This window comes from Nannobrachium achirus (assembly GCF_963921795.1).
Source record: "Nannobrachium achirus genome assembly, chromosome: 13".
NCBI lineage: Eukaryota > Metazoa > Chordata > Actinopteri > Myctophiformes > Myctophidae > Nannobrachium > Nannobrachium achirus.
In genome coordinates, this window is record NC_137833.1 from 46,414,814 (window position 1) to 46,426,875 (window position 12,062).

The following is a 12,062-nucleotide window of genomic DNA, read 5'->3' on the forward strand; positions in this document are numbered from 1 at the left end:
CCATACTAACTACATAACACATGCATTACTAATTACAATCCTAAACTAAATGTGAAATGGGCCATTATGCACTATTAGCCTATATAGCCTACTTTTACATTTGGCACGCAGGCCTAAACATATTTGTTTATGCCAATAATGTAGGCAAGGCAATAGCCTACTAGGCTAAGCTACTGTACCATAGGCTACAACAAATATGTGTGGTATGCTTTATGTAAGTAGGCTAGACAATCAGCTCTTCCAACTCTGGTGTAAAAAAAAACTGGCGTTATGCTGCTAACGATGATGGATTTATGGGATCATATTAATGTCTCATGCCGGAAAGTAGAAGCATTGTATCTCCTCCTTGCGTGTCGCTCCTCCATCCATCCTGCTGCTCCGCTCAACAACTTTTCTCTCCCCTCCCTCCCCTCTGCTCTGCAGTTTGAGAGAGACAGAGAGAGACGCCGAGCCGAGCCGGGAGCTTTGGAGGAGCAGAGAAAGCCGACCGTATGCCTTGGACCTCCTCAACAACAACAACAACAACATACAACAAGTTGTTTAGCCTGTTCACAGACAGAGAGTGGCGTTTTCGTGGTCGCGAGAAGATGTGAAAAACAAAGCGTTAGTTTTATTGCCGGAGAGTTAAAAACTGGTGGTGGGGGTTTGAGGACCCAAAACTAAACCTGGGAATAAGATGGCGTTTCAGACGCGGATTATTCGCGTGTCTCTGATCGCCGTGCTGCTCCTGCTGGGGATCTTCCTTCTGCAGCCGTCCTCTGGAGAGTTGCAGGGGGAGAGAGGAGAAGAGGAGGAGGAGGAGGAGAGGTCCTGTCAAGGTGCCTTCGACCTCTACTTTGTCCTGGACAAGTGAGTGTGCCCCCCCCTCCCATTATTATTTATGACTTTAACTAAGTGACTTTCTTCCACATCGCCGCGCACTGCCATGCAACGCCTCCAGATGCTCTGGAAACGCCGAGAGCGCATGGCGACGCGTTTGCAGAGGCGTCAATTGGGTATGGCAAGCTTTGGCAGCTGCCATACCTTGGCTTGGCTACCGGGGGGAAATAATAAAATGTACTTTTCATTGTGCCTGTTGTTGCTAAGGTATGGCAACATGACTCTGACTGGTGTCTTGCACGCGCGCCACCAGTCAAGTTGCCATACCTTAGCTTTTTCTGAACTGACGCCACTGCGCGTTTGTCGCGCGTGCCGCCGTGTCGCTCGCCGACAACAGAAGCACCGACTTCCAAGCAGCTGACAGTTGTCGCTTGCCGAATCATGACGGTCGGCACACGGTTCTTGTTGTCGGCATGATTCGGCAAGCGACAATTCAACGTACCGTCCTGCGACGGAGTAGCCTAGCTATGCATTGAGCTCTCTCCCCCATGTGTCCATGATGCACGCGTCCATTGGATGCTTTATTTGTGTTTGTAGGCCTATGTTTGAGAAACACTTTTGAAGCTCAACGCATTAAAGAGTTTTTTTCCCTCTTCCAGCTAGTTTGTAACTTTAGACTACTGTTATTCTGGTGGTCAGTCATTTCTAGGACGCTGAGTTGTTCTTTTCGACCTAACCGGGGCAGGCAGGCAGGGGGAAAACAGAGCCTTTCTTCCCCACGGGATGTGGATTTGTGGGCAGGGCAACGGCAAGGCAGGATGGATGGATTGAGTTTCAGGCCGATGACGCCGGCCTACAGGACACAGCTGGAGCAGATGTAGACTAATGGTAGTCTCTGGCCTTCCTCTCCCTGCACACAGTCTATAGGTGTCTATTGTTATACAGTAATAAGTGAGTTATTAAACAGGGGTGGAACTGTGGAAGTTCCCTATTCCCGAAGAAGCAGTGTCCAGCCAGTATAGCCTACATTTAGTTTAGGGTTTAGGCCTACTTTAGCCTAAGTAAAATGTAGAGTAAAAGTCCCCCTATTCATATTTTTGTGGCACGCATGCTGCATGCATATGTTCATTGGTTTTAATGATATTGCAACGTACAGTATAACTATACCAAAGCTGTCGAATAATTGTAGTGGAGTACAAAGTAGCTCAATATTTGCCTTGAAGATTCAGTGGAGTAGAAGTATCATAAAATGGAATACTCAGTTAAAATGACTCAAAATTGTACTTAAATGCATAGTATAGGCCTACTTGTAAGTCTACTTAATAGTCTATCTGAGTAAATGTGGTTATATTCCACTGTCACATATGAACAATTCATCTTAAACATAACAAAAAGCCATTGATTTTAATTGATATGCTGCTCATATTACATTATAACAATGTCTTTATTCCTCATTTATGGTGATTATTATTATTTTCATCTTCGTCATAATAGCATTTAACTCTGAATATTCCTGAACTACCACAGAGCAATAGGCCTCCAAAAGAGCAGTGCAGCAGCTCCATCAGCACTTCTCAGACATCATAATTGACATTTTTGTCATATCTGGGGCCTGGGCTGGGTCTGAGAGAGGTGAGATTATACACAGGGACGCTGAACAGCCTGGCATGTCATAACACGTTAAGAGTACAGAGCAGTGTTTATGATAAGCATAAGCAGCTGGGACTGTACTCTGAAGCATACAGTAGCAAGAAGACAGCTCCTGTCTTCATCTACAGAGAACAAGCTTTAAAGCTGGAATCTGGAATGTTCAAAATGGTTGCAAAGTTATCTATTTCTGAAATGTTCTGTTCCAGCTCTATATTCTGATAGTAATCATTGCTGTTTCACTACCCCCCACACAAAAACACTTACACCCCCTTTAGTTTGCATTCATTTTTTAGCGGTGGCCAGCGCTCCTCCAGAGTGACTTTGTTCGTGTCGTGTGTGGCTATGTTAGTCAGTCCGTAGCATTAGCTGCTGCAATACCGCTGGTGACCACTGGCAGGGCCTGTATACACACACACACACACACACACAAACACACACATGCACCACCGCTCACTTCAAACTTGGGTTTGATTTTTACACTCCTCCGAGTTAAATTGACGTTGAGGATTTGACTGTGGCTGGCATGACATGCATGAGCAGCCCTCTGGTGTGCCACTGTTTATCTGCCTGTCTGGATGCCACAGCAGCAGCAGGCCCTGCTCTGCTCGGCTTTGTTTAAATGTGGGTCGTTTTTTAGACCTCAAAGTGCCACGTATAGGGTCCTAATCTAATGCCTACCATGTGATCGAAAGTAATATGATGATGTGTCAAGTCAAGATTTGTATTCATCAGAATAAGAATCTTTGTGTGTGTGTGTGTGTGTGTGTGTGTGTGTGTGTGTGTGTGTGTGTGTGTGTGTGTGTGTAATTACACTAATCAAAACGGGTCCAAACACATGTTTTTACAGCATGGCTCCTAGGGGTGAGACATCTAGAAGAGTGTGTGTGTGTGTGTGTGTGTGTGTGTGTGTGTGTGTGTGTGTGTGTGTGTGTGTGTGTGTGTGTGTGTGTGTGTGTGTGTGTGTGTGTGTGTGTGTGTGTGTGTGTGTGTGTGTGTGTGTGTGTGCGCGCGTGCGTGCGTGCGTGCGCGTTTGTTTAGAAACTGCAATTAGAGGATAAGCCCCTTGAGTTGCATCATCTTGTGTCTGAGGGGGTGCGCGTTTGTTTAGAAACTGCAATTAGAGGATAAGCCCCTTGAGTTGCATCATCTTGTGTCTGAGGGGGTCCGACTCCTGCGTGTGTCCTCAACTCCATGACTAATCGCCCAGACCACCGCAACAAAGTTCTTGTGCTTGTTTTTACTTAATAAATAATAATAAATAAAATCACACCTAGTGTGAAGTAAGCAGTGCTTTGTATGAGTTAATTTCATCAAACGTCATGCGGCATAGCTCAGGGGTAGAGAAACTGGTATTAGAGCACGAAGGGTATAAATCCCGAAGGGTTCCCAGTTCGAATCCGGGCTCCCCCTGAGTTAATGTCGAAGGGTCCTTGGGCAAGACTCTGAACCCCTAATTGCCTCCGGTGAGTAGGTTGGTGCCTTGCATGGCTTCCTCCACCACTGGTGTATGAATGTGTGTGTGAATGGGTGAATGTAATGCACAATCTATGTAAAGCGCTTTGGATTAAAAGCGCTATATAAATGCACCATTTACCATTTTATTTACCATTTCCCTGCCAATCACAACACGTCCTGCGAAGCTTGGCCAATGGGACCCTGGCAAACAAACAAACAAACTTTGGCCCGAACATTTTTTAACACGTTTTTTCCCCCTGTTTTCAATCGTACAGGATGTAGGCCGGACATTGTAGCCGTGCTTCAGTTTACTTAAGCCCCGGACATTTTCGAACGTGATTTCCCATTGGTATTTGACCGGAGAAAGCCAGATGTTGGAGCTATAGCTCCTGTTCCAGGAGCACCGCTCAAAAAGGAATCGTAATCACACATCCAACTCGTCCCTCCATATTTGGCCAAGACTGTCGTCATCCACATGATGTCTTCAACATGACATCAGAGATCCACAGGGAAGCCACGCCGCATCACACCCTGTTTTCTCTGCAAAAAACGATAGTACAATTGGCAGGAAAAGACTATTAGTCCCCCAGGGTTCTACTTTAAGAACCCTCCTTTTTCCCCTCTACAACACATCTCTATAGCCGATCTAGGAATGTGGCTCATGTGGTTGAGATGCGCCTCATGAAGCCAAGTGAACGGCTTCTATTTTTAAGTGTAGGTTGAGCTCTGGTGTTTGGCCACTGCCATGGTGCCCATACCAGACGTCTGTTTGCCCGGATGACGTCAACGCATGCAGATTGGAGAGGCGGTGGGTTCCGTTGCACCGGGGTCTGTGTCCAACAGACACAGGAGGGGAGCAACCGACACCACTGGCTCCCTGCATTCCATCGCTCTTTTCTCAGCCACACCAAATACCAGGCTGCGTTTCCCCTGTATATCTGGTAGCCCACAAATAGAATAATAACCCTTGTGGCTTTTCCTTTTTTTCGTCTGGGTGCTGCTAGAGTAGGTGCTGATATTATACATTATTTTCACTGACCCTATAAGTAGCTTTGGGCATATGGCCAAGTGCAACCAGCCAGTAACCAGAACGAACGAAGACTTTAATGATAGATGATAGCAGTGGCGCAGATCTGAAGTGGTCTAATCGAGACGGTGAGGACATCAGGGAGCCAAGTCTGTAAAAGAGGAGCAAGCGTTTGCTCTGCACGCCGTTTAGTCGAATTGCAACATTACGTAACGTCTTACGTCTAATAAAAGCCACATAATTACACACATCTATTCTAGAGGTCTCAGATTAGTGCTTTGTGTAGACAAAGAGACTTGTTTTTTATCGCAATTGTGACAGTTGCTAACATTACAGCAGAGCTTCATTTAAAGTTTTAAACAGACTGCTCGGAATGTATTTGTTTAGCAGAGGGACACCAATAAATCTCTTTGCCGAAACAATACAGTATATTTAAGGATTGTTCATATATATTATTATAATATACAAATATAATCCTTAAAGCCTTGTAGCCTGCGAAAGAAATGCAAACCCTGCCACTGTGGAGACATTAAAGTCAAAATGATTAACAGAGAAGTGGGGTGCAATAATCAACACAACGTCGTGACAGATAAACATTTTGCACAATTATAATCTTAGCCAGCTAAGTTTACTTATAATTGTCTGACTTGTAAACAATAGAGTGATGAATGATCTATGCGTCCTTCCGGATGAGTTCTTCTTTAAAGTGTGCCACGCCATTTGTTACAGGGAAACGAGCTGGTGAATGATGATCACGAGGGGTTAAACCAATGGGTGGCACAAAAGATGCATCATGAATCTAAAAGGTCTAAAATCAGACCAGACTTTCTCGGTTTACAACCTCCATCCTGCACCCCCTCTGTCCCACCCCGCCCCCCCTCTGTCCCACCCCGCCCTTACACCCTTACAGCCCCTTGCTGAGTTGTTGCTTTGTGCCCCTCTGTTCCCTGATGTCATCAACATGCTAGCAGGGGGGGGGGAGTGGGACTGAGTTACTAGGGCCCAAGGTGGAGGGACCTTAATTATTGTATACTTTAGCAGCTATTTAAAAATAGCAGATATACAAGCTCACAGCGCGGCACCGAGTGCTGCGCTGCGAGCTCGTAGATCTAGAGCTATTTTTGAAAAGTCGTGAAAATGTGTGCAAATCTTTGAACAAACATTTATTTGTACTCAAATTTTGCTTCTGGTGGGTCCCTGGAACTAAATATTTTGAGATGGGGGGTCCGTGGCCAAATACATATAATTTTGGGGTCCTTCATATGAAAAGGTTTGAGCACCACTGACATAGAAACATAGGTTTTTTCCTTGTACCCAGGGCCCAGAATTTGGTGTGACACCCCTGCACACACACACACACACGCACGCACGCACGCACGCACGCACGCACGCGCACACACACACACACACACACACACACACACACACACACACACACACACACACACACACACACACACACACACACACACACACACACACACACACACACACACACACACACACACACACACACACACACACCCCCTGCAGAGTCTTACTTCTGGGGTCCCTCTGTTGTGCATGTCACAGCCTTTACACTCCACGGGCCCCCAACCTGTTGTTAGGCTGGCCGTGCGCTGTGGGACCATCTGTTCCCCCTCTCACAAACACACACGTAGGCGCACGTGTGCACAGAGGCATACAGGCCCAGCTGCCGGCCTGCTGCACGGTGTCTGCTAGAGGCAGACTGCCGCATCTGTCCCCATCTAACCTCCATCCTCTGCCCCAGTAGCAATTAGCCCCCATTAGCAGCCCCCTGGGACTGGCCTTCATTAGAGAGACAGGCCCACTGTAATGTATGCAGCAGTATGTTGTTGCAGCCAGGGCAGGCTATTACCAGTAGCTCTCACTGGAGGCTGGTCACTGCCCAGGTCCAGGATAATGGAATGTGTGTCTCTGCTGGTAGGGCCAGACCCATATGTCGGTTTGGCTGATATACGTGTATCGGAAATGATTCGTTTTTTTTTTCTTTTTATGAACCGATTTGTGCCAATTTTTAACAGCTTTCAACCTGGTGTGCCTATTTTGAGCATATTATTAAGCGTTATAAACGTTTTCAAAAATGAAAAAAAGAGTGTGTGTGTGCGTGCGTGCGTGCGTGCGTGCGCGCGCGTGTGTTCGTGTGTGTATACAGGCCCTACCAGTGGTCACCAGCGGTATTGCAGCAGCTCATGCTACAGACTAACATAGCCACACACGGAATGAATCAGCTATTTTTTTTACATTTGGTTGAATTAAATACATTCTACGTTTTTCAAATTGATTAGAAAATGTTGCTTGTTTTGACAAAATATTGTTTGAATAATTATCAGCAATCGGTGGTCTAAGGTCGCTCCAAAATCAGGATCTCCCCAGAAATCTGGCATCTGTCGGGCTCTAGTCTGTGGGCCGGGTTGAGGAATGCTCCCTGGTCTAATAATTGACTGTATATAAACAACCCAAGCTGTCTTTGTTGTGAACTTCCTCCCGTGGTTGAGTCGTGCTCACATAGTCTCTGTTAGGTGGGCATTGAGGTTCAAAAACATCGTAAATGTATTGCTCCACTATCCTGTATTTCATTTTGACCTATTTTGTTTTCGTTATATTCAAATGGCCTATTTACAGCATATTGTGTGGTGTTGTTGTTTTTTGCTCTGTGTCCTGAATAGGTGTTTGATGTTAAGGATATACTGTTAGGTGTTAGGGTACGGTCACACCAAACTTTGATTCTGCCTATGCGGCCGATTCTGACAATGCTTTTCAGAGTGGTAAAGCACTTTGAATTGCCTGAAATAAACTTGCCTTGCGTTGCCTTGCCTGTCAGCTAGAGGTGTTTTGATGCAACACCGACTTAAAAACTAAACTCATAACTCATCATGTGATAAATTACATGCAGATCGGTGCATAGATTCGCATACTCACCAATACTCAATCCAGCCTTTTAGGCTATACTGGAGGCATTTCTGATACTATAACAATCTACATATCAACTTTGTTGTGATTTTCCTCCTGTGTCAGTGCTCACGCTGTTTGCTGGGCATTGATGTTCAAATACATCATATTTGCACTACCATCAGCAACAGAAATGCTTCATATATTGTTTTGTTTTGTTGTTAAGGTCCGGGAGTGTAAAGAACCACTGGATAGAGATCTACTCTTTCGTGGAGCAGCTGGCGGAGAAGTTTATCAGGTAAACAATTTGATCTATACTATTGCAGTCAGGCAGAAATCTTTTATCTCCATATTTCCATAATGTATGTTTTTTTTTTCTTAAATGTCCTATTTTGTCCATGAGTGTTGCACGAAAGTAGCGGAAATAACCAATGAACAAGCTCACAACGCATCATAAAGAAATGCTTTTTGAGCTTATAGATCCGTTTTTTTTTTACACCTATGCCCAAAATAGGGACTCCAAGCTGAAAGTGGTTACATGTGTCTGTGGGATTTATTACTGTCTAAGCAACGAAAAATATTAACAAGAAGACTAAATTATAACTGCATCGAATCCATTGGATCACAGGCTCTTGTTTCCATTTCCTTGAAACGTAACAGTTTTGGACATAGAGCAAGGGTCTTCAACAGGGGGTCCTCAGAGTTACTACAGGAGGTGCTCCAAAACTTTGTTCTCCTTTTTTATATCAACCACGTGAACCATACTGTCCTTATTCTGAGAACTTTAGCCAAAAATAGCAGATCTACAAGCTCACAACGCCTCGCGCTGCGAGGCGTTGTAATCTTGTAGATCGTCTATTTTTGGCAAAGAGGTTTGGTGTAGACTAGAGGGTAGAAAGAGCAGACTAAGTACATAGTGAAAGGTCAACTTTATTAAGTATTGACAGTTCAAGTGGTTAAATATCTGAAAAGACAAATTGACATGATTGATACACAGATGATTGTGCTGTCAAACAATGAAACTATATGGAATCTCTGAAAAGGTTGTGGTGGGGGGGGTCCCTGCTTCATCTCAACTAAGGGGTCCTTTAGTTGAAGACCCCTGACATAGAGGTTTCTGATACATGATATGGCCTGCTTTGGAGTGGGTTGTGTTCCTCATTGACCACTGTGTGTCTTCCCCAGCCCCATGCTGAGGATGTCCTTCATCGTCTTCTCCACGCGAGGAACTACCATCATGAAACTGACTGAGAACAGGTAGGACACTTCTCATAGCTGCTGCCTTATTGATATTATACAGTATACATTGTGTTAAATAAACTCTGAGAGAGTACAAATGTAACCGAATGGACCTGTATACTAAGCATCCATTTGGTTAAATTTGTACTCCTTTTGGAGTTACAAATGGATACTTTTTTTTTACATTTTACTGTGTATGTACCCACAAATGCTATTCTCTCAACAATATGTTTTTAAATATCTTTTCTGGGTTTACGGTAAAAGGCCAATAAAAAAAAAACGACTTGATGAAAGCATTTGATTCACATATCATCTGATGGTATCTGAATTGTCCTGTAAATTCCAGCCTGGCATCTGGTGTGTGACCGAGTAGGTCAAAACAAACGTGTCCGGCCTTGCCGTATTTATCTTGAGTGAAATCCTATACCAGTGGGTTTTCAAAGTGTTTTCTCCACAGACCCACATTCTCAAAAGATTTTCTTTCCGCGACCCAAAACTGATATGGCTTAATTTTTAGGCTCCAGTCGTTAGTTCAGCTTTCCATATTTTTGAGGAGATTGGAAGGCTTTGGTAGCATAACAGTGCCAGAAGTCACATGCTGATACTGACACTATATAGTATGGAACTGGGAAACAGCACAAGTCTTATGGCACTGTTAATATATACAGTAATATGTATAGCTACTATACATACAAAGATATTGTTGCTATCGGATGGAAACCTCATATGTCCAAAACTGTTACTGTTCACGATTCCAATTCAAATTGCAAACATCAAAAACAGCAAGAAGCATGTCAACGTGTTTTGAGTTTGTAGACTGTACATTTCTTGTAGCCCCCCATCTCAAAATATTTTGTTCCAGGGATGTGTTTTGTTCAAGATTTTTCACAAGAACTACAAGCTCATAGCGCTGCACTCAGTGCCGTGCACTCGGTGCCTTAAAAAAAGAAAGAAAGAAAAAAGAAAAATACCAAGAATAACCGATCTACAAGCTCGCAACGCCTCGCAGCACTTGAAGATCGGCTATTTTCACAATACTTATTCGTGGAACCGAAAATGAAATGCCTCAACTCCTACATTCCAAGTGCTTATCAGGGTGGGGGGTCCCCAGTTCAAACATGCTTATTTTCAGGGGTCATAGACCTGAAAAGGTTGAGAACCACTGTTCTACTGTGTGTGTTCTTCTCATTAACACACTGTGTTCTGTTCTCCCACCCTGACAGGGAGGCCATCACTGGGGGCCTGACGGCTCTGAGGAGAGTTGTTCCTGGAGGAGACACTTACATGAATTTAGGCTTGGAAATGGTAAGGCTTAAGCTTAAAGATGCTGTTCAATTATGTTCTTGAATGAGCAGACATTTTGAATGATAAAACGAGCTGATAAATGATCTTTGTGGGGTTCTGGGGTGCGGTGCTTTTATTCCAGTCTGTACTGTATACTCGTCCTTCGTCCTCAGACAGACAAACGTGTGTGTGTGTGTGTGTGTGTGTGTGTGTGTGTGTGTGTGTGTGTGTGTGTGTGTGTGTGTGTGTGTGTGTGTGTGTGTGTGTGTGTGTGTGTGTGTGTGTGTGTGTGTGTGTGTGTGTGTGTGTGAGTGAGTGAGAGAGAGCGGGCGCGTGTGTGTGTGTCTCTGAACTGTCTGAGGTTGATGAATCTCGCAATATGAAACTTGTCAATGTCCCACTCCCCACCCGTGACTTATATTTTGTACTTTGTTGTGTGCCATTAGGCGGACACACAAATTAACAACACATAAGTAATTCTAAGTGTAAGATAGGATTAGTGGTATTGGCCTGGAAGTGTAAAAATTAATTTTTTTCACCATCACGTGTGTGCAGGTGTTTCTTATGTTATGAGACAAATACATGTACTTAAAACGCAGATGACAGCAATTGAACCAGTTTCCTGCATAGCAGTGCTTACTGTTTTATCACCTGGGGGAGTCTTTTGATATGTGGGTTCGTCAGAAAAGTGAAAGTGTTTTGCCAAGTTCCCTTTCTTCAACATAAAATAAAAATAAATTTCCCATTCGACAAATATTTTATTCGTTATATTATCTTTTGTCTCATGGTATCTGTTCCCAAACTCATTCTAGTGCTTTCTGGTCTGATTAGCTGTGGTTGTAAAGGAGTAGTAGTCTAGCACTAAACAGATAACGCACCTGGACCTCTTATTAGCTGCAGGGGTCATTCCTGTGTTTATTCACGCTGCATCGCTCCCGTGATGTGATTGGATGGGGTTCATCATGCTTCACGATTCAAACCAGCAAACCTGAGCATGATTGGGTGGTGGACGATATGATTTTTGTCTGCCACTAAAGAAGAATGTGAATAAAAAGGCAGTTGTGTTGGGCCCTGAGACATTCTTAGGCCCAGGGGCCCATGGACTGCTTATATAAGTCCTATTCAATAATAATTTAGCGGTCAGTGTGGTACCGTTTGAAACCATGCTTGGTTCGGTACAGTCCGCATGTGTTATGAAATGCCCAGAAGAGTGGTACTAGGGTTCAAGTGGTTAATCTTTAAAAGTGTTCATAATGGAACCACAGGGGTCTCTAGGCCCTGCTGTGTACAGGGTCTTCATCCCTCTGAACGCCCTCTTTTTGTAATTGCAGGCTAATATGCAGATTTATCAGGAGAACTTTGGTAAGCACAAATGTGATGTTCACTTTTCACCGTTTGTTTTGTATCCAGCTGGATGTCAGATAATGTTAACTGACAATGGCTGTGTGTGTGTGTGTGTGTGTGTGTGTGTGTGTGTGTGTGTGTGTGTGTGTGTGTGTGTGTGCGTGTGCGTGTGCGTGTGCGTGTGTGTGTGTGCGCGCGCTCTAAAGGGACGGCCAGCGTCATCATCGCTCTGACCGACGGCGAGCTGAACGAGTGGCAGTTTGACACGGCTCAACGAGAGGTACTGTGGGATGCGTTACTCTCACGTGTCACTTTACATTTGTATGTATAC

General features: G+C 44.4%; 1 protein-coding gene across 1 annotated transcript in view; it reads left to right on the forward strand.

The window, feature by feature from the left end:
* Positions 1 to 570: 570 nt before the first annotated feature.
* The window catches only part of antxr1d (ANTXR cell adhesion molecule 1d), a gene marked incomplete at its 3' end in the record, with an annotated part of 62,973 nt that continues 51,481 nt past the window's right edge, over positions 571 to 12,062 (forward strand). Inside the window, exons 1-6 of the mRNA XM_080741052.1 lie at positions 571 to 849; positions 8,091 to 8,162; positions 9,050 to 9,121; positions 10,327 to 10,408; positions 11,719 to 11,749; positions 11,938 to 12,011. Coding sequence (XP_080597178.1) covers positions 677 to 849; positions 8,091 to 8,162; positions 9,050 to 9,121; positions 10,327 to 10,408; positions 11,719 to 11,749; positions 11,938 to 12,011 — 504 coding nt within the window. The 5' untranslated portion in view covers positions 571 to 676. The remainder of the gene's footprint in view (positions 850 to 8,090; positions 8,163 to 9,049; positions 9,122 to 10,326; positions 10,409 to 11,718; positions 11,750 to 11,937; positions 12,012 to 12,062) is intronic.